Source organism: Grus americana, chromosome 7 (genome assembly GCF_028858705.1).
Source record: "Grus americana isolate bGruAme1 chromosome 7, bGruAme1.mat, whole genome shotgun sequence".
NCBI lineage: Eukaryota > Metazoa > Chordata > Aves > Gruiformes > Gruidae > Grus > Grus americana.
Window position 1 is genome coordinate 5,718,956 of NC_072858.1, and position 23,780 is coordinate 5,742,735.

Genomic DNA, 23,780 nt, shown 5'->3' on the forward strand with positions numbered 1-23,780 from the left:
TGGGGCTCCAGAGAAGACTCGTTGAAGATGGTTGTTGGAGAGACACTAGGAAAGTCAGGGAAAGCTTGGACACTGCTGAGCACTCACACTTGCTGGGGAAAATGGCACAAGGTCTTGGAGGTAACTACGGAACACAATAGCTGTAATGGGGAGTTTGATTTGAAGATGGACATCCAGGCAAAGAATTGTCAAAAGGGTTAAAAATACAGGGAAATTCACTGATGGGAAGAAACACGAGATTCTGTGTGCCCTTTTGTTACTGAACAGTTTTATCCAGAAGCCGAGAAGCTGCAGTTAAGAGTAAAGTTGAGAAAGAGTAAATTTGAGACTTGATAGATACCCGAAAGTAAATACTGTATCTTACTGGAGAATATACCAGCTTTTCTCGTGTGTTGTCCTTTAGAATTATTCAGGGTCTTTATTGCTTTGAAAGATGAGAAAAAACCAGAATTGTAGTGAGTCATTTTAAAAAATAATAATAAAAAAAATTACGGACACTGCCCTCACAGCCATTCCCGTTGCGCTGGTAGTTTAGTTCTGGCGAATGTTAATTTTCTGGTTCCCTGTGCAATTGTACAGAAAAATATTTTAAAACATGCTTACTTTCATTTAAATTCTATCAATTTAATTTTATGTTTGACTATGCGTTTTTTCCATTAAACAAACATGGTCTGTAGTGTTTTTACTTTGATAACTAGATAGCAGAAGCCTCTTTGACAGGGCATTAATTCAGCTTTCCTGTGGAGTATGTCCGTAAGCTGCTTAGATGAATGCTGTTCTTCTAGATGTGACTCCAGCTAGTGAGGTATTAATGAATGTTTAAAGCTATTTGATATCAATGTGACAATTTTGTGTATGTAAGCGTAAAGCGTGAGTATGATATATTAGGTTGTGCATATTTTTCCTGTGATTATTTCACTTTATGTTAAATATAAGAAAATAAACTTTAATACTTAATTTCATATATTTAATTTAATGAACTAAAAAAATATTGTCAGCTCATGGCAGCTCTTCAAGAGAAAGATATAGGATCCACATGATTGAAACATTCACTTTTTTTTTTTTTGCTTCTCACAGCTGCCAAAATAAACTCCTTTTGAGCTAGATCTAAGTCAACATAGTTGGTGTGTCTCTAATGAAGCATTCCTCTTGAGGCCTCTACTTGGGTTTTATCTTTTTGACATAGGGTTTTTTTAATCTCTCTTTTCCAAGTTTAATGCTAGGGTGTCCTTAAGAATTTCTGCAGCAGATTTAAAGTAAACAAGTTCCATTTTGGTTATGATATGATTTTTATTCCCAGAGACCTTTGTTTTTTGAAGTAAAAAGACAACGCATATTACATTTTTTCCTGTACTATACTTCATATTTTTTTAGGTTGTTGAAATAGTTGGCTAAAATTCAGCGAAGCTAATATTCATCAAATGTATGAGCTTAACTCTTCTTTCTTCTTGTTTTCCACTCATAATTTTTCAAAGTGTGCTACTTTTTTAGGATTCTTGAGTAACTTCTCTATGAGCAGGATGGATACTAGCTTCCAGCTTCAGTAGTATGTCTGTGTGGTACCATCTTTAATTAGCTTGTTCCCAACTGGATTTTTAATGGCAATTTCCAGTAAATGTTAACTGGTTTTATGTATTTTTATTTAAAATCACAAAATCATGGGTGTTTTTTCCTGTAAAATATTTGACCATGCAACTGTTTTAAATTCATAGGGAATCTCAGTCTCTAAATGTGTACAAATACACCTTGAATTCGAAACGTTCTTCAGAATTTCAGTCTTACGTTGCTGTCATTATACTGCCAGTTTAGTATCACTGAGATTGCCCAAGTATTAGTAAACAAGAGAAATATAAAATGGAACTATTTGAAGCTATGCAGTGCTTTAGTATTCTTGGTGGCAGTTTCCGGACTTCCAGCCAGGAACATACAGTATGGTTTTCCTGTAAGTACCATCCCATATCAGCATCTTGTATTTTCGTATGCCAAACACAAAGTTTATGTAGGAACACTGAAAGAAAGCTAAACTTAGTTTCAGTAATCTATTTTAATAAAATATGTACGTGGCACAGATTAGCAGATACAAGCAAAAAAGAAATAATAATAAAAAAGGAACCTTGGGAAATACAAAAAGGCAAGATGGATACATCAATAGTTTGATGATGTAAAAGTACTTAGAAAACATGCTTAAAAAGTGACCCTAATTTTACGTAAGCTTTTTGGAGTAGCTACATGCTTGTAATATTTCTCTTTGTTTCTCAGTTTCAAGAGTTGGATTCATTGTTGTCTGTCACTTGGATATTATTTTATTTCAGCTTTAGATAAATGGTCAGCCAACTTAGAGCAGTTCAGAATCCATAAACTTGCTCTTTCTGTCCTCAAAAGTCTGGAGCCAGGGTACCATAGCTGTTGTAGGGTAAATAATGCTCCTTGTTGATCTGGAAGGGACCATTTTGTAATGTTTTTGCACCGTCGTCTCTACAGCGTGAAACACCACACGCATGGCTTTGAGCAGCCTTACACTGTACTTCACAGGTTGTGTGCTATGATTTATAGCACATTTTATCACATGGCACCTCCCAAGTGAAAGGGCGATGTTGGATTGTTTATATAATTCTCCCAGCTCAAACTTACCAAAAAAAATATAAAATCATAAAGCAGTGTTTCCCAATGATACTAATTGTACAGGATAGAAACTCTGAATAAATACATGGTGTTGAAGAAACAGTGGAAATGTGGAGAGTCAGAAGTGACTGAGAAGTGTAGCTGGAGAGGAATCCATAAAGGGTGGAGAGAGCATTTTGATTTAGAACGGTTTTCCCCATCTCTCTGCCGCCAAAAAGGGCACGAATTTGAGGTTGTTTTCAGACAACAGCTTATAAGATGCTCATGCAAATTCAGCCTAGTAGCATTCACTGTTTAGATTAAGTTTACTAAAATCTAAGACGTGTAGGAAAGAAGTACCACAACTATTTTCTCCTTGGAAACAGTTTATCATCAGTTATTTCTGTCAATACTTTACATTGAATTGGGAAATGAACAGAAAAGAGGTGAAAGTTGGCAAATTTTACCATTGCTTTGGTCAGTCAGTTTAAAGATTGTTGGGGCACTAAACAAAATAGCAAAAAAATAACACGTTAACTGATCTAAATAAGTGTTGGTACACTTCTATTTGAAATACAAGTTGAAATATTTGTATTTCACTTATAGGAAATCAAACGATATAGGAGAAGGTGAACATTTGCTCTGCGTTTCTATATTTGAGATGCATTGGGAAGAGCATTACAGCTCCCTGGCTGGCCTGTAAAATTCCCATTACACAGGTTTTGTGCCTCGGATAATGGAACTGAAAGAATGAGAATCAGCACAGCTTTTTGAAGAGGAAGGAATATTTCCCTTGCACTTGATAGACTTCTCAAAAGTACTTTGAGTTTTGTGAGCTAGAAAATGAATTTTGTTTATTATTCATAACATCTTTTAAGGATTACAGTGCATTATTCTTTAATAACAGAAAGGTGGCTAAGGTCTCAACAATGCAATTCTTGGGTCCTAAAAATATCGATTGCATAATGAATTCAAAGTTTGGAGTTTGTATGGATCAGCTTGTTCGATACTGGCACTGGAGTATCAGGCAGTCTGTTTGCACGTGCCACTGTGGACTCCACAGTTAAATCCAAACTGTTACTTACTCATTGAATTACCCACAAGCTGTACGTTGGCTGATTTAACTCCTTTTTGGTATATAATTGTTTGCTGAATACGTCTGATGATAAATCTGACGTCTTTGACCATATCTCATTGATGAATAAACATGCCTCATTTAGTCCATATCTATTAATCTTGGAGAATTTTTGGGTTTGTTTAAAAAGATCCAAAAAATTGGTGACTAGGAGGTGGGAGAGAATTTGTGTAGGTTGTTTTGGGGTGGGGTGTTTTTGGTGGTTTTTCTTCAGTCTTTCAGGCCTTCCACAGATGGATCCCGTGTGAGTGACGGCGGATGGTTGGAAGCACAAACAGATTCAGATGTTGGGCTCACCGCGCCGGCGCAACGTGGCACGGTCCAACCTCCGTCTGTGAAAACACAGCAGTTAGGGTTACTTGCAAAGGACTCTCCTGGGGATCAATAAGGTCTACTTCTGTTTATGTAATGAAATCAGGGAGCAAGGGTCTGCTGTAGTACTTCTGCTGATGGGATTCCAGCGGGGTTGTCTTTCAATGAAAAGACTGAATGTAATAAACCCGTAGCCTGGCGTGCACTTTCTCGGGCGGCGCTGCCTCGCTCTAATGGATTGCTGTTGATAATTTGGGGTTACTTTGTTTACGTAGTCTGAGAGCTTCTTTTAAAGCAGCTGGCTGGAAGTGGAGACGAAGGCAGTCTTAATTCACTTTTAATAAAAGATCAATGGGTTTATTGTGAAAAAATAGAATACAGATGTAAACTCTACCTGATAAAAGAATTAAATGTGTGTTTAACCTTCCTATTTTGTTTTTTCAGTGCTACTGGTGTTTGACCTTCCTCGGTTTTGAGACTATTCTCTTTCTCGGTAGTTTTACATTTTAAATTTTACTTAGACTACAAAAACAAACTCTGCTGGTGTTTTTCATCTCAAGTGCTTACCAAATCCCTCAGATTTTACAAAATATTTAAAAAGTAATCTCCCAACTAAAGTCTCATTAAAACCTTTGCCCTTCCTGTGGAACAAAAGTTCAGAGAAGTTCTGGTCGATTCTTATTTGGAAACTGTAAAACAAAAAATATCATGGTGTGAAGTATTAATTTAGGCTTGGCAGCCTCACTGTAAAATTTATTTCCAGAAGTTTCCAATTAAAATGCAGCATGTCTAATAGTGTAAGGGAAAGCACCTTAAAGGCTCTTTCTTTTATATTATATAGGAGGAAAAATGTCCCAAACATTAGCGAAAGTAAGAAGTCTTGGAGGTATTTTTTATAAAATAGTCACATTTATACTACAATATATTGACTTAGTAGGAAAAACCACATACTCGGGATTTTCTTAGCTATACTAGTTTTCATTATTGATTTTTAATCAAGCCATTTGATAGATTAATCAGATACTTATAAAGATGCATTTTTTCCTTTGGTTTTCTTTATCTTCATTATACCTTATGCTCTCTCGCTTCTTGAACAATACAGTTTGGATGTTTTCCCCCCTGTGGCCCTTTTGCCTGTTTAAAAGGAGAGAAAGCAACATTGGAAAGAGGACAGGTTGACTGGGATGGTTGAAAGTATGGAATAGCCTGTGTTAGAGGAACAAGTAAAGAATTTAGGTCCCTTCAGACTGATGGAGACACCACATTTATCTGTAAAATCACGGTGATAAGGCAATGGTTGTTCGCTGCGTTTCTGTAGTAGAAGTAGGAATGGTCAACAAATGGAACTACAGTTTGCAGGTTGAAGTAAATTAAATCAGTTGTTCAGGATTATTGAATGGCAAAATGCATTATTACTGAAGTTATCTGGTTGTGGAAGGATCTGTCTTGCAGACTGTTGGAGGTCAAGAGAGTATTGGTAGAGTAACACTATGTGCTTTTGTACTGTTCTTTTAGTCTTCACTGAGCGTTTTCTATTGACGGCCGTCAGATATGGGATATTTGACTGTACCATGGACATCTGGTGTGATGTGCAGTGGCTGTTCTCATGATATAACAGCTCAAAATTGTTAGTGTTCTGTCTCAAGAAGCGTGTTTCTGGATGTCCACGAAAAATTTAAACAGCATCAAAAATAATGACATTTTAGGCAAATGTATTTTTTTATTTCCAGAAACATTTCAAAATAGCACATTGTACATCTTCTTGGATATTTCTCGACAAAATGTAGATGTACAGACAGAAATATGTGCCGCTGCTGTATATTGACAGTGCATTTCATCAGCAGGTGGTATTGGATTTAAGAAGCTGGAACATAAGCGCTTAGGGATGGTCTGTAAGATGATACTTTTTGTTGAAAGTCTTGTAGTTAAGTATTCCCAAGATGATCTGGACAGCATAAAGAGTGCCACTGTGCAAGAGCTTTTATATTATGAGATAAAAGAAAGTAAAACGTTTTCAGTTGTGGGTTTTTACCATAGACTGAATTACTTCTGAAATGTATGCTAATTTAATCTGAAACCAAAGAGAAATGATTTTCCAAAATATTTTTGCAAACCTGATGAAGTTGTTCTACTGTGATAAATAGCTCTGCAGCAGTTCCCGTCAGGAGATCCCCTTTCTGTTTTGGATTTATGTTGGGTGTATACTGCAAATCAGCAATACTAAGCATAAGAAGGAATATAAATAGTATGCTTGGAGGCAAGTTTTTAGATGATGTAATAGTTTTAGAGTGAATAATGAAATGTGAACATTGTACTTGAATTGCAGGTGCTCCTATACATGAGGCAGAATCTGGCTGGATTCTCAGGTTCAGATTTTTAACAGCCCAGGAATAAAGGGGAGGGGGAAGTGAGGTGGATTCATTGTTTACTTTCATGTTGAGTTTTTAGCATTTTTAAGTAAATTGAGAGTAAGTGCTTAGGGGAGGAAAAAAGGGGACAAAAGCCCTTAGAAATTACTACATTTGATTTAACAGCTTCTGTGGATTCCCTTTTTAATTCTGTCAGTACAGAGACAGTGCCAACGCTGTTCCTTGGGAAACTCACCTCTGTGTGTTACCACTTCCTCCACGGAATGAGTCATGGGATGTGGGTTTAACCAGTAGAGTAAATAAAATGCCTTTACAAGAGAAATATCCTACTTCTAGTATATTTGGAAATCCTTTTAAAAAGGGATGATATTGAAGAGCATCAATGGCTTGTTTAATTTTTACCTCTGGTTACGTCGTGTGTCACTGGTCAGTGATGTGTCATCACATCAGCCTCACATATCTTCAGGGAAGTTTATTAACAAGATTCTAAATTCTGGGGGAAGAAAACATCTAAAGGAAGTTACCTCAGAACTATTTCTCCCTTTTTCCCTCCTGAGTATTTTGACACCTAAAATAAATCCTGAATCTACAGTGCTGGATTGGATAATCAATTTTTCCCAGTACTGTTTTGCTCAGTACTAAAGAAACTCTTTTTAGTTATAACCAAACTAGTAATGCTGCAATGCAGTTAATTTTATACATCCTGTTTTATGACAGAATATGACATTATAGAAGTAGCTGGGAAATTTAGAATAGGGCTGTGTAGTGCTGTAATTTTCACGTGTGGGATTCACAAATTCAATATATTTCAGGATGGCGGGGCAGTATCTTGTGGGAAAACTGGCTGAGCAATCTTTACTTACACCCATGAGTATACCCACGCTACTTGGAAAGACTAAATTGCCACCTTGTAGTTTCTGTGCTTAAGCAACAGCTCTGAAAGGTGGTTACTTGGCTGTTTCTGCCTTCTTAGCCAGTTGAGAAAATGTCTTTAAATCAGCAAGTAATTATGTTCTAATTTTTTTTTTAGATCTGACTGAAAAGGCATATTTTTTCCCCACGTCCTTATGTTGTTTCATCTGAGTAATGGTGACTAAAAGTGTTCTTTAAGCATTACCTTCACATACCTTTCAACTATTTCTGTTTAGATAGCGTAACATTTCAAAGCGGTTTATTTAATAATGTCATTTCCATTCTCTGGCTTCGGAGGATTTTCTGAGGCCTTGAGGTTTAAGCTTCTCCGTGGAATGGGAGGAATATTGTTTTAACTTTACATAGAAATTTGCATTTAATTAAAAAAACCCCCACCACAAACCCCCACCAAAACACCAACAAAGATAGTTACAAGTCAATCCTGAATGTTTTTCACATGAGAAGATCAGAGACCTACAGACTCATTTTGGACAGATACATCAGATATTTGACAAGGTTCAGCATGAAGCTTGGTTGTTTTATTGTTGTTGGGTTTTGGGTTTTTTTTCCATGTGGACAGTTATGACTTTGTATCGGAGATAATTTTTGTATTTCTTACTTGACAATTTACAGTTGGTGGGAAATACCTAATGAAAACAGTTAATTCTACTGTAAATATTAAGGGTGGGACAGTAAGAGAATAAAAGGGATTGGGAATCTCTGCAAACATTCAAAAAATGGTGGTTCTGATTCTCAAAAATTGGGTGTTGCTGCATAAGGCTGTGTCTAAAAGAAGAAAGCAGAGCTTGTGAATGTAACTTTTTAAAATATGTCTTTATCACCAGACTCTAATCACAGTAATTGTCTAAGTCCATTCCCAAACATTGGTCAGCTTCATTCAAGACCACTTTGCCTTTTTTCATAGTAGATGTTGGGGGGAAAAAAAAAATCAACTTCATATCAAGATGATCATGTTCATTACCTATTTAAAGTAATTGATAAGAAGACTTCTCAGTTGCATCAACTGCAGTGTGACTTCTTATATCACCCGGTCTTTTAACTGTTGCCTCAAGACCTGTATAATGGAAATTCTTAAACTTTTTCATTTACTATATGTCTCTGTTTTTCAAGCTGTTATATGTAATGAATTTTCAATTTAAAAGTTAATTTGATATGGCCACCATATGGCTCTGAATGTTGAGAGGGTATGGATTAAATGAGTAATGGCTCAAAGATAGATTTTTGACTTCAGTTACAGGCCGATGAATAATTTTCTTTTAAATCAAATGAAGATCTGATTAGAAGAGGTTATTATTGCTGAGGTGGTGATTTTCTGTGTAACTGAAGGGAAAATAATTATGGCTGTTTGGTTTCTGGGAATGTCTGCAAAGAATATCTTTTTAATAAATCAACAAAAAATGGTAGAATTCCACCAATCATTACCTGTAAGCTATTCCAGGAAGAACTCCATGAATTAAAAAGAAAAGGTTACTATTTAAGTAGCAATGAACAAAATGCTCCATCACTAATGCAATAAAAATAGCATCCTGCTTACTGTTAAGTGGGGTTTTTTCTATTAGATTTTTCTTTTTTGGTCTCTATTATTTGCTAGAATGAACAACACTTGAGACGAGCTGCTTTTGGAGGTGCTGAGTTTTTAGTGTCGGCACCAGCTCAGCAGAACTCCAGAGTATAACTTAAAATACAGAGTTTCAGTCAGCAAAGCCAAAACTTTTATAGTTCATCTTGGATATCGTAAAAAAGGGTTATATTAATTTTACATTTTCTTCAAGTGCCAAGGTTAAGTTTATATTCCTGAGATGGTGCTGAAATTACTAAAGGAGTAAGCCTTTCAGTGAAGCTGTTTCTGACTCATTTGGTGTAGATTAGATTAAAACTATTCTGTGTTCATAGGAAAATCTCTGGAAAGTTGTAGCCAGGGTGTTCTTGTGCAACTGATATGACTGCTCACTACTTTTTTTTTTCTTTTTTTTTCTTCTTTTCTCCTTTCTAGGGTCAGTATAGGCCCTCTGACTTGTTGTGTCCAGAGACATACGTCTGGACGCCTATTGAGCAATGTCTGCCCCTGCTCGAGCACTCGAAATACTGTCGATTCAACCAGGACATAAAAGCAGGTAAGTTTATAAGTAATGATAGGGCTGTAAATTGTCCGTCCTGTTTTTATAATGTATTGGTATCATCTGCTGCTGAAGCATTGTTGAATTTTTACCTCTAATCTTATCTGTAAAGGATAAAAAGTGTAAAATTCACAACTCCTCCAGCAAGCATTAGCAAATAGGGAGTTTTATCTTTCAACATAAAATAAGCAGTCCGCATTTTAAGTACATTCTGTTTTACAGACTACATGTAGTTCAAAATTAACACATATTGCTGCCTTTCAGATAATTATGTTTGTTATTCTGTGCATGAACAAAACAGATCAAATAATTATTCCTTCCTTATGCATTCATCCGACTGGAATCTAAAGAAAGGAAATTAGAATCAATACAGGAAAGTGAAAGGGAAGAAGAGAAGCTTAAAGGCATCGAGTGCTTTTGTTAAGAAACAAACTGACAGATTCAGTTTAACTATCTCAGAGAATTTGAAGAATACAATGGACAGCAGAAACACCTTAAACATCTTGAACTAGATGGGGCATAGATTTTTACATTCTCTGAAATAGATACTTAGTGATTTGCTAGCATAGAATGGTTAAAAATATTCCTGACTAGAACATGACACAGTAATGATACTGTAATCAAATGGAAAAAAAACCCCATGTATTTGCTTTAGCTACTGACTCGGTGGGCTGATCACAGCCCCCAAGGGAGCTGTGTGAGAGAGTGCTTGGTGTGGTGCTTGGCTGGAAAACAAAAAACTGATTAACTTCTTTTATTAATTGCAAATTGCTGACTATCTGCTTGAAATTTTCTCTTTCCCCACTGAGTAACAGTTGAGAAAAGTTGTGGTATTAGTCAGAGATGTCAGTGATTAAGCTCAAGAGTACATAACGTCATGGTCTTTCCAGCCATCAAAATACAGATTTACCCGTCCCTGAGTTTGAGTAGTCTTCAACACCTTCTACTGTCTTTTTATTTTTCATGGCTGTAGTTTAATAAAATTTTCATTTGCTAGCTGGTTAACTGTTGGATGGGCAGCATGTAGATAAATGAAAGGAATTTGAAGAGAGATGACCGCTTAAGCAGGATTGTGAACTTCTGGAAAACCTGCTTCAATTTCTTGCTTTTCCTCGTCCTGTGCATGTTAGCATTTGTGCTGTGACTTGTGTGCTCAACTGGAACGCTAGATACTTCCTAATTGTAAAAGTTCTGAAAGGGTAATACTCTAATTAAAATACTACAATATTTTATAGTAATCTCATTAGATGAAATACATTTCTAGATACAGATACTGATTTAAAAGATTTAGCAGCAGAATTGTGTTCTGTGTAAATAGACAATGTTCTTTAGAGATTGTGCAGGTAGCCGTGTGATGCAGTGGGAAATAGACTGGGGACCGTGCTTGGATGCTCTTTGAAAAGATTATCTGTCACCATGGGGAAAGCTCAATGTGTAAGAGATTTTAATGGGCGGCACATCATGTCTTGATCAACTAAAATCATCGTTAGATTGGTGAGAGGAAATTAGAAAAAAATTACAAAGGTAGGAGGAAGAAGGGAAATGGTTTTGGAAGCCAGCGGTGTTCAAAATACTCTTGTTGTTTAGAAAAAAAAGTAGTGCATTCATTTAGGCTCAAAAATAACGACTAAACTACTGCCTTTGAAGGTGTTAACCCCGTAAAAGCAAAAGGGGCATCATCTTCTTCATTCTGTGGAATTCCAGTGGCATACCACACATTTGGAAACTGCAGGATATAAAACTTTGCATCATTATCAGCACAAAATATCTCACTCCAGACACAACTGGAACTGTGATTTATGTCCTGTGGTTTAAGGAAATTAAAACATAGCTACACGTTGAAATGCACTGGACCTGCTGTGAGCTTATAGTCATTTGAGGTTTAAATAGTTGCTACCTCTAAGGAAGCTATTTCTCAACAGTAAAATAATTTTCCTTCTTACTTCTTTACTCTCCACAATAGTCAGTAAATTCACTATAACTTCATTAAACTCGTATTAAAAAAGAGCAATAGGAATGATGGTGTGCTTTATTCCTCATGAATCAGCTTTCTATAATACTGCCTGTAATTATGTCAGTTAAGTATGTCATGATTTATCAGGAGTGGGACTTCCGACATAGAAGCAGAGGCAATAACCAGATCCAGTAAACAGCTGGGAGACATAGCGCAACTTGCATTGCTGCCTGGGGCAAGAAAACAGTCACTGCAAATGGTCATCTTTTAATATTGTCTGTAATGTCAGAAAAGTTCTGAAACATTACCTCACACTAGTTTGTTCATCATGTTTGGCAATTTTTGAACTCCTTTTCTCTCCCTGTAAAAAAAAAAAAAAAAACACCCTAATAAATTTACTGTTTACAGGTTATGAAAATGCTTTATAGAACATTATAGGTGAGTGCTACTTCAGGAGAGGATGCTGTGCGCTCTGATCTTCCAAGTGTCTGCAATATGGAAAGGATTTCTGAGTATTCATGCACATTACGTTGCAGACCTCCTTCCTATAATCAGATTTACTTTTTCCTTTCTGGGAAAAAAAAAAAAGGAAAAAATAGATGCTCATAAACAGCAGCAATTTTTTTTCTAAAGTATCAGAAAATATTAATTGATATTTGCAGAGGATTTCTGTCTGGTTTGCGGTATGTGGTTGTCCTGAGCTTGAGCATTTTCAAATGGTTTTAAAGTGTATTGTTTTCTATCCCCTCCTCCTCTGATGTCTAATACTTTTGTTAACAGTTGGAGAATGAAGAAGAGAGGACAGACAAACTAAACAAAGTTCTTAACTCTTTACACAGAGATAAATCTAAAAAGTGTCTAACAGTTAATAACTTCAGCAGTCATAGGAACTACAATAACTTTTTGTTGTTTAGGATGGCAAATCGCGGGTGCCTGATGGTTGAAATAGGTCCAACTCTTTACTACTTCTGGCCAGCAAAATGAGATTGAACCTTACTTAACGTCAAAACACTGCAGTCATACAGAGGCAACGATGAGGTCTTGTGCCAGCAAACACTCAAATTTGTTATTTAAATAAACCGCTAGTAGGCTCTTTATGTGCAGTTCCTAACATTTATTGAAAAAACATCAGTTACTTTAGGGGAAAAATGAAAAAATGAATAGCAATGCTTAGACAGCGTTCCTGGATAAAAGGTCATGTTTATCTAGTTTTGGTTAAATTACCAGTTTTGCCTAAATTACACATGCCTTAGAACAGATTTTTCATTTTTGTTGTGTGTTCAATGTGAAAAATTCAGAAGACCTGGCATCATCTTATAAATGAGAGAAGTTTATTAGGATTCTGATGGGTTTATTATTCAAACAGTGGCCAGTCATTTACTTACAAATAAATAAGCAGTTAGTGAGGTAGGGCAGTAATAGAGGCTTTGGATACTGAAGCGTGCTGAAAATTGCAATTGTGCTGAACTGCATTTAACAGGCCATTAGCCTTTACTTTGTAAGGATGAAAACCCTACGTGAAATGAAGATGTAATTATGTTGAAGAAAAAAGAAGTTAATGAAAAGATTGCTCTGCAGATAAGTACTTGTCAGTGACTTTGACAACTTACCAAAACTGATGAGCAAAATTCAGTCACATGATAGCTTCTGCTAAAAATATTCCTGGGCATGCTCTGTCTGTCACACTAGTCAGCTTCCTCCTCAAAACTGGTCTTCAGGGTTTTACTTCATCGGTGCTTTCACTAACAGCTTCGCCCATGGAACAAATGCAGTATGAAAAGAATTAGAAATAATTTACTTGGTATCCTGGCAATACTTTTATCCTTCCACTTTCCATTTTTCTGAGACTAAACCACTCACATGTCTTTTTTTTTTTTTCTTCTAACATCTATTGAGAATTTCAGTTTTTTGCTCCTGAGAGAAGTGTGTGAAAAATGTCTTCATGAAGTAAAATCTCTATGAAAATCTACTTTTTGGATGGTAATTAAATTAGTGGAAAACTTCAAATCTTTCTTCCCATCAGCACTGGATTGTCAACACCTTTAAGAAGCAACTTCAGACGAGCAGATACAATCCCAATCTGAAGTGATGGCTTCAAAGCCTTCATCGTTTCATAGACTCCTGACTCTTTACGTGTGCCAACAAGAGTGCTTTTCCCCAAGTGACAAAGCTGTGTTTGATCCGAATTGCTAGGCATGGCCCATGGCGATCTCAGTGGTGGAAGCTGCTTCCCACCTTTGCTGCTTTGAGCAGAAGCTTTGAGTAGTGCAGAGCAAAAAGAACGTTAATGCTTTTTTTTTTATTGTTGACTGATTTGTTTGCTGAATTTGATGAATTAGCTAAGCTAATACACATCTGTTCAGCTTCCTGTATATTTCATAATAGAATGAAATAAAAATGGAATTGAATGGAATACATTAATTAAAATGAAAGTACTTTCTGCAGTGTTGAAAAATACACATGACAAAGGCATACACAGACTGCTCTGTGTTGGCTTTGTGTGTTCCTGGAGACAAGACACTCTTTGCTCCAGAGAGTATAGTCTAACCCAAACCACGATGGATGCAAAAGGGTGGTATAAAGAAACAGTGAAGCACCTCTGGTTTGTCTGGCCAGCTGTAGTAATAGACTAAATTATAGTCTTTTAATAGACAAAACTGACTAAACTCTCTGAAATATTTTGTAAACATCACAGTGAAGGAGACTTTTGAAGAGGGATCTAAGGAAGTACATTAGTTATCTTTTAGTTTATGGATATATCTTGTGTAGCATGAGAGGTGTAGGAGAAATTAAGAATATGGGGATACACAAAGGAGTTGCCTTCAGAACCAGATGTAGTGGTCTGGGATATCAGGTCCCACAGTCTGTCAGAGGTAGAAGTTGCATTACTCTCTGTAGGTGCCAGGAGTGAAAATGAGGTTGAAAGAGGCTGTGGGAAGCTTTCGAAGTGAGGTCTGTCTGATGTGGTCACGGTGTGGGGAACTGGTAGACACATGCATGGAAAGATGGGGAAGTAAATTTTGCAGTGGTTCATATAGGTAGAATGATGAGAAGGAGGACTTGACAAGAACAGAAGAAATCTGCTGAAATATGTAATGGATTAAAGCTTGAAAATCTATATAGGTATTTGTAGAGATGAATAAGAGAGGCTGTTTTTTAGATACACTATGTAGAAAGAAACTAGATGTGAAAACTTCGAGACATTAGGAAGCCAAAGTCACATACCAGCAGAAGTTTCCCAGTGCCTAACAATGCAGCAACCACCTTCCTCTCATTGCTCTTGATGCAGACCAGGCTTTGCCTCTGCCATCTCCACACAGCAATAAAGATCTCGCTTCTTCCAGCAGAGGAGTGGAGGTCCTTAGAAGAATTTAGTTGTTAGACTATTTCCAGCTGGTCTGAGTCAAAATGGTTATAGGCATTGGGGTCAAGAGAAGATAACTGATGAGGTTATGTCTACACAAAACACTAAAAGCAGTGCCTGAGCTCTCCTTTCCAGGAGTATTACTCCAGTGATCAGTGCCAGAGACCTGGGACTCTACACATACCTGTGTAGAGGTCGGAATTTGAAGTGAGAGGTCTCACTTCAGACTCACAAGAATCACTCTGTAAAAAAAACCCCATTTGATGTGTTACGTCACAAACAGAGTTGGTACCACGTCACTAGTTCTTGAGTTACTAAACTAAAGAACATTACTTAAGATTTCCAGTCATTTTCTGTAGTAGTCTTGTAAGTTTTATCGCAAGTTTTTACCAGATTTTTAAAGCGTCTAGGAATACAAGCTGAAAAAACTTTTTCTTAAAAAATGCATCTTTCCCACATATTACAGAACTAACTCCATTTTCTTTGCTACATACAAAATGAAAATTTTCACAATTTTGCAGTATTGTTATTCTGCTGCACATAAGAAGCTAGAGTAATAAAAGGCAAACAACATTCCCAGTAATTAATGACTTCTAAATCCTCTTACTGGCAACTTGATTATGCATCTTAAGATTTCTTGCAAGAAACTGAGGGTTATTAGTTCTAGTAAATAAAACTTAGAATTCATACTTAGAAATGCCCATACTTGGGCAGTTATACAAAACTGTATTTATTTTAAAAATATATGTCTGTGCATAGTGCTTTCACTAGAAAAATGATCTGTCACAACTATTTCAATATCCTTGATTCCTAGTGCTGTGTTTTTCAAAACAATTTTACATACCATTTAGGTACAATTCTTTGCTAATAAAAAGGGCGTATTTCAAACATGTTTTACGTTTGTTATGTATGTGAAGGCAAGTATTTTGTTGATTTTTCCCCTCCCCCATCAAGTACAGAGGCTGTTTAAGATATATTTTAAAGACATAGTGTATAAGCATGATTCTGGTCTTATTCCTCTTCGCTCTCTTAATGGAAGAGCCATGATCACATACTTGTATCCATAAAGTGAACCATGGCTGCCATTTGGTCACGTCCGATAGTTTAGATCCCTGTCAAAGTGATGTATACAGGCAGTGTTGCATCGTTGAATCTAGTAAGTGGGACTAATGCAAAAGGCAGTATACGCTAATGCTTATGAGGGTAGTGTGATGCACATTAATGTTTATAAGGATAAATGCACTGAAGTTCTTGAGATGATGAAAATGTAGTCACAAAACTATCACAGATGGAAAACATTAAACAAATTGTTTAGAACTGTGCAATCATCTGATTAGGGAGAAATTGCCAGTCTGCTCTAAAACAACTGCTGTTTATAATTTTTTTAAGAGATAGTGTTTGTACGTTGGAGATTTAGGAAACAGTTTAAATAAATTCTGATAGATCACGAACTAAATTCTTCTAAAGAACTAACTTTCCACTCTTATCAGAGGTATAGGTAATAAATTTGAATTCTAGAACCAAGAAAAAGACAGACATATCAATAATTTCTAGCAGCTCCTCTAGAAGAGATACATCTTACAAGTTTGCATCTGTTTCTGATTAAGCTTATAACCACTTGGAATCATTAGAATGCCTATTTCTAAATCTAGTGTGATCCTTGAGCATACAAGATACTTAAATAACGAAGATAGTGCCAATAAGGTGTAGCCGAGCAAATTTTTCCCTCACTTTTTAGTATGTTTGGAAATGACTGAAATGACTGGCATGGAGTTTTGGGCTCATATGCAAAAATATGCTCAAATATTCCAGTGCTTCTCTAATAAAAAGGTAATAATATTAACTTAATTTGTGGGTCCTAAACCCTGGCACTGCATAAATTGGCTTGTGGGTTAGAAATTACTCTGAACCATCAGCTCTGAAACGGAGTCTCCCAAAACAATGGGTTGCAAAGACAGAAAGCTCCTTAAAACATGATCTGAAGTATGACCTCCATTTTGTGTTGTTCTACCAAATCTCAAACTCTGCTAAATATTTGTGATTTAAAAGTTTGTATGTCTGCTTCTGACACACATGTAGCACAGTAAACCAACGCCCCTCAAGAAGGACCATCATCTGACTTCTAGTGTAGTTCATGAAACATTTGGCTTGGACTGCAAAATTCCCAAAAATATGTTTTAATCCAAAATGACTGTCATAGAGATTGTGTAATGAACAGATGTATTTTGAAATTACATAATTTTGGGGGACTTTGCTTGGAAAATAAAGATAACTTGGCATACTTCTCACATCGAAGAGATGAATCTTAGATGGTTGTGTGCTCAAGATACTCCTTCACCATTCGAATATTGTGGCATTTGATTCCCTAGTAGAATAATCCTGCTTTTTTTTTGTGACTGGACCAGAAGTGAACTCATTAGTAGGTGAAGATTCAGGGGAATGTGGGGAAGGACAAAGACTGCCAAATCTTGTAGGAATCATTTTCCATACTCAGAAGGCGTTAGAAACACAAGAACAGAAATTAAAAATTAAATAATGTGGGATAAGTAGAGCGATCATGCAGATTTATTTCATGCTGAGGATAAATAGCATATGGGATTAGTTTCAAAATGTGATAAAAGTTAAAAGCTGTAACTAGGAACAGATACAGAGCAGCTGTGGAAGCAACACCACAGGCATGTGCTGAGTCCCGGCTCAGCCACACACTACCAGCCACCACAGCAAGCTTTTTCCAGGGTCAGACCTTTTGTAATGATCCTTGGTGCCTCAGAACATGTTTACTCTCTGCTATGGTGACATCATCCTGACTTTTCACATGCAACTTAATTGATTCCATGTTTTAATTAATTTAGCCAGTAAATTGATTTCTCTAATTTGATTTATTTAGCTGATAAGCTACTGCCAATTGCTTCAGTTTTACCTATTTCATGGAAATGCTTGCATTTGTAATTCTCTTGTATTTGTATTGACTCTTGTATTTAGTTTTTTTTCATCCTTCTCCTGTATCAATCTTAATGAGGACTTTGCTTTGCCCTTCTTCTTGAAAGATCCTCTTAGTGCTTTCTGCCATTTTCACTTCTATACAGTTCAAATATTTTAATAAAGAGTATTTAATTCTTTCAGATTTTTCCCTGTTTCCATGCCATTTTTTGGACCTGTAAGTCCCTAAAGTATAACCTAGTAACTTTTGTCTTTTGTACTATCTTTTATTCCATTGGTTTTACTGTCATTGTAAACTTGGGGCTCAGTACTGCCTTTTGCTGTCAGATTGAAGTGTCATTAAAACCTGGAAGTCTGGTTGAAAGTGAAGCTGCCTTCTTGTGAAAGTCTGAAGTCATCATAGAATGGTTGGGGTTGGAAGGGACCTTTAAGCCCATCTAGTTCCAACCCCCTGCCATGGGCAGGGACACCCTCCACTAGCCCAGGTTGCCCAAAACCCCATCCAGCCTGGCCTTGAACACTGCCAGGGAGCCAGGGGCAGCCACAGCTTCTCTGGGCAACCTGTGCCAGGGCCTCCCCACCCTCACAGGGAAGAATTTCTTTCTAACATCTCATCTAAATCGACCCTCCTTCAGCTTGAACCCATTCCCCCTTGTCCTGTCACTACACTCCCTGATAAACAGTCCCTCACCATCTTTCCTGTAGGCCCCTTTAGGTACTGGTAAGGCTGCAGTAAGGTCTCCCTGGAGCCTTCTCTTCTCCAGGCTGAACCACCCCACCTCTCTCAGCCTGTCTCCATTGCAGAGGTGCTCCAGTCCTCTGATCATCTTTGTGGCCTCCTCTGGACTTGCTCCAGCAGGTCCATGTCTGTCTTGTACTGGGGCCTCCAGAGCTGAACGCAGGTGGGGTCTCACAAGAGCACAGCAGAGGGGGAGCATCCCCTCCCTCGACCTGCTGGTCATGCTTCTTTTGATGCAGCCTGGGATATGGTTTTAGTGGAGTTGAGTATTTGGCTTCTTGGGTAAATCTTACTGAATTACAAGGTATTTCAGCTACCAGCTGAAATGGAAATGCAGTTTATGTAGTGTTTCTGGTTTTTTTCTTATGCAAAATATGTTCAGGAAATAGATGGAATAAGCTGTTCTTTTTGAGATGTCAGCGTAGTTACTAGTTTTAATGTTCTACTAGAGTTAGTAATGAGGTAAGCATTCTGTGTTTATCTAAGAAAAATATTTATTCATGTTTTTCATGAGGAATGAATGAAATATTTCATTCATCCCTAATAGAAAGTGTTTGTGTCACAGCTGCTTTCCATCCCTCATCTTTTCTCTTTAGGATGCATCCCTAATTTAGTGTTCTCAGCCTTTAATTCACAGATTTAATGGTATGTGTAATGTCTCTATCAACAGTAACTGGGTCACTTTCGATGATGTTCTTGAGATGACAGGCACCTTGCTACGCTCTTTGGAAAGATCTGTGTGCAGTTTTAATTCCCTCTTAGCGAGTGAATTAAAGAGTTGTTTTCATGTGCTGTTTCCACATGCTCGTTGGATTTTGACCATCATTTTCCCTTCTGTCTCTTAAGAGAAACGAGCAGCTCAAAATACTGAACATTCCCACGTTGTTCTGAATAACTTGGATACACAGACCTAGTGTCTCACACTGTTCAGACATTTAAACTGTACCTGCTGCAGTTCTGCTTCTGGTCTTTGTACATGTGGTGCATAATTGAATGTTGACTGGATGACCAAAAATGGTATTTAAAACAAGAAAGCAAAAGAAAACACAAAAGCCTCCTGGGTATGCAGGTAATATTCTTCATTGGCAATTCACGTTCTCATTTCTCGTATCTGAAGTCATCAAGAATAGTGTCAGAGATACAACTTCAGAAGAATTGACTGGTTCATTTTGTCTTCTGGAAGAGCATCCAGAAGTGAAATACATGCTGTCTACTAGATTATATGCCTTTTTTTTTGTACCCTTAGTGGCTTGACTTTGGAGGCAAACTGGATGCTGTTTTCAGGTAGGAAGTTGTTCAGTCTCATTTAAGTAATGTTTTCCCAGGTGCTACTAGTCTTTTTTGTAGTGCATCCCTGGAAAGCAAGTCCTTGGAGAAATATCAGTATCATTTAAATCTAGCCCTTTGGTAGCCATTTCTCTGCCACCCTATTTCGGGATAATAAATTGAGGTAGGTTAGAATAATTGTGTTATATGAGAGCTCCTCATAAATAACCTGGGAATTTTATACTTATTGTTTTATCTCTTTCAAATGTTTCCAAAACAGTGGGCCATACTTGGATTTTAGTGTCGATAATATGGGCAATCTATTCCAAGGATTGTATGTGCAGGTAAGCAGAAGCCTTTGCAGGTTGCTGTGAATTACAGCTGAAAACTAGAACTGCTGTGAATTGCTGTATTCACAGGAAATGTTTTCCATTGGCCCCTATTCATGTTTACTATTAGAATAATAAGAGTCAAAACACAATGAGTTATTGTTTCCGTGTGGTGCAGCAGGGTTAGCGGATTTTGAATGTGTTTCTCAAGTGATTAGTCTGCTTGCTTCTCAAGATTGAATTGCAAATCTTAAACCAGTTGTATGATTTCAGGCACAAAGGCCAAAAGTTTTGTTCAGAAGATGTCTTTAGGATTTACTCGTGTTGCAACTTCCTGTCTTTACCCATTTCAAGGTTCCCTATAAGTTATACTTATAAAACTGTAATTCTTCTGTCTTCGTGTTTTAAGGATCATTGATAATGATGAGATGCATTTTTCTCCTAAGAAACATTCTCTTTTTGAACAATGATTTCAGAAGTTCCTGTTTTGTTCTTGTTAGAGTAACTGCAAAGAGTTGGCCAATTGAGAATATCCTGAGCATTTTGCTGTACTTCCTTTGTGACTTGTGCTTTCTGGTTTTAATTAAGAATTTTCATTGAAATTTGTTGTTGTTGTTTATGCTTCTTTTTAACTGTACTCTTATTTTGGTTCAAGTTAGTATTTTTATACCCTGAGGCATACTGGTCTTTAATATTTCTCAATGTCTGACTCTAGTATGGAAGAAGTAATATGGGAAAAAACACATTTCAACTCACTGTTTCATATGAATATTACTATTAATGGGTGTCACTTATCTTGTCACTGTGTATTGTCTGTTTTGGTTTTGAGGATGACGTTCTATGCTTTGCTGGTGAAGGAAAAGAAGTAATGCTTTAAATTGAGTAAGAAATGAGCTTAAATTTAAAGGTCAGATACATTAGACTTCTGATTGAGGTGGAAATATTTTCTATTTCCAGTAATTAATATCTCCTATATTTCAGTCATAAAATTTGAAAAGCTAATTTGTTTCTTCCTGTTAAAGTTTCTTTGTTTTAAAATCATTGATCATTAACTGTGACAAGGTCATGTAAACCAGATGTAGCTTTTCTTTAAAAACATTCGACAAGGCTGTAGTGTTTCTCAACTAAATGAACATTGCCGTAGCGTGACCAGCAAAGGATGGGCGCTTCTTTTCATTATTTTTACACCTAGTTTGAAAGCTTGGTTATCATGAAATGTTTTAACTCCTTGTAAATTGAATGTTAAACCTATTATTTTTCTTTGATTTGGAAAATGTGAACACTGTGTTTCTCTTTAAAAATGATGCAAGTCCTTTCTTCTTCAAAATTGAAAAATAAAAACCAAAACCAACTTGAAACAAACCCAGAAAGCAAGCATCGCCTTTGAGCTGTCAGTCTGAAAATACAGCAGTTGTCAAGTGTTAATCATAGAATCATAGAATGGTTTGGGTTGGAAGGGACCTCACAGCCCATCTAGTTCCAACCCCCTGCCATGGGCAGGGACACCCTCCACTAGCCCAGGTTGCCCAAAGCCCCATCCAGCCTGGCCTTGAACACTGCCAGGGAGCCAGGGGCAGCCACAGCTTCTCTGGGCAACCTGTGCCAGGGCCTCCCCACCCTCATAGTGAAGAATTTCTTCCTAACTTCTCATCTAAATCGACCCTCCTTCAGCTTGAACCCATTCCCCTTGTCCTGTCACTATACTCCCTGATAAACAGTCCGTCACCATCTTTTCCTGTAGGCCCCTTTAGGTACTGGTAAGGCCGCAGTTAGATCTCCCTGGAGCCTTCTCTTCTCCAGGCCGAACAATACCAACTCTCTCAGCCTGTCCTCACAGGGGAGGTGCTCCAGCCCTCTGATCAGCTTCGTGGCCTCCTCTGGACTCACTCCAATCTTCCTACTTTTTTACTGTGAATTTAATGTTTAGGGGTAAAAATTTTCTGAGATTCCATTTTTAAGCAAAATGGAAACTAATTTATAATGCAAGTTATTTACATGGCAGTTTCCTTCAAAGACTGCTTTCGAAGGAAATCACAGGTTTCAGTTAATGACACGGTTTAAAATATTTAAAATTCTGCATTAGGACTGATTCTTTGTCTGTTTCCTTCCTTTCTTCCACTGTTTCATCCTAGTATGGAGAAAATAAAATGCAATTTCTCTGTGTAGCATGAATGAAGAAGTACAAAGTGAAGATGGCCAAATACTTTCTTTGTTCCATGGGGGTTAAGTAGCATTTAAGGAAACTGAAACTTATGATCAGAAACAGCATTATTTTGGAGTTTAGCAGGAGTTATCTTTTTTTGAATTAGAAGTACTAGAGCTCAGTAAGGTTTCTTACTAATTCTGAATCCATTCTGTACAGAAAATGTAAGAAATATTTTTCTGTCACTAATGTGGGGTTTTTAAAAGTGGCAGTTGTCCTTATTCCTATTTAAAAAAATAAGTAAATAAATTTCCCACTTATTTTTAATTCTTTCTTAATTTTTTTTCCTGTAAATGGAAAAATGTACTTTAAAAAAGTGTTAGTTTGCTGACATCTCTAGATTATACCCCTGACATAAAAATGCCATGTTTGCGAGGAGTATGTAAAAGGGGACAAGGGAAGAGGTACCATTGACTTGGCACCCCTCACGCATGGCTCTGAAGAAGAGCTGTACAGATCGCTGCCGCTGCAGGCTGTCTTTCCAAATCAGTATTGATCAAAACCAGCTTCATCCAAATCAGCCACCACCAAAAAACTGGTTTAATAATAGTTTGCTACAAAAAACCTTTGAACCATCACACTTTTTTCAATGCCATGTTGGCTCCAAACCTGCACAGAGTTGAAGCAGGCTGTTGCAGCTCACTCTCTTCTCTGAATCTCAGTTGCACGGCTCTGCATGTGCTTACCCAGCTTTCGGACCAGATGTAGCTGGTTTTCACTTCAGCTTATATTAGGTAGTAATAATAAAAATTAATGCACGCAGAGAATAAAAAATATTTGGATATTGGCTTCCCAAAATAATTTTATAAAAATGCAAATCAATTCCTACGCTGTAAGAAAAAAAAATCAGAACATGAAACTTTGAATTTCTGTGCAAATGCACACTGATGCCTATTTTGCTATCGCTGTGAATAAAAATGGTAAAAGTATTCCTCCTTCTTATTTGATGTTGGTATTTCAGCTGGAATGCATATCAGCATTCGAAACTCACGTTTTGGTTTTGGGAGGGAGCTTGCAGTTTTGGGGGGAACTTGCTTTGGGTTGTGCAAAGAAATAAAACCTGAATTGTACAGGAGTATGTCAGACTTCCTGCTCTTCACATTCCTCGAGTCCCTTGAGTAGAAAAGTATTTCTGGGGCTGATTGCTGGGTGAGGCTGCCTTTGAAGACCACTGCTGTTACTTTTAGCTTATTTCTCCATGTCGCTCAGCGATGTTGACTGTGCTTTTGCCGAAGGGGGGTGTGTGTGTGTGTAGCTGGGTAAGAAATCAAACCAGTATCTGCCTGACTTCTGCCAAGACAAATTACACAGAGCATCTTTAGATCACTTCTACTTTTTGCTTTGTTTTTTACTCATACTTAGCAACGTATCTGATATGCTCTTTGTTGTCATTTTTTTGTTGCCTTTTTTTTTTCAGAACACAAATCCTCCATGTACGAATTGCATTTAATAGTGATATGGGGTGGGGAACAAAAAATTTTAATGCCTGTTTTCAATATTTGCATTTTTTTATGGAAT

At 37.1% G+C, this 23,780-nt stretch overlaps 1 protein-coding gene across 6 annotated transcripts in view; it reads left to right on the top strand.

Moving 5' to 3' along the window:
- The window catches only part of ATE1 (arginyltransferase 1), an 84,119-nt gene that overhangs the window by 52,327 nt on the left and 8,012 nt on the right, over positions 1 to 23,780 (top strand). For 4 of the 6 annotated variants that reach the window (XM_054831611.1, XM_054831609.1, XM_054831613.1 and 1 more), the window contains exon 11: positions 9,344 to 9,464. In XM_054831611.1, coding sequence (XP_054687586.1) covers positions 9,344 to 9,464 — 121 coding nt within the window. Of the gene's footprint in view, positions 1 to 9,343; positions 9,465 to 19,134; positions 19,203 to 19,710; positions 19,738 to 23,780 lie in introns of those variants that run through there. The other 2 variants (XM_054831615.1, XM_054831612.1) reach the window with 2 other exon arrangements.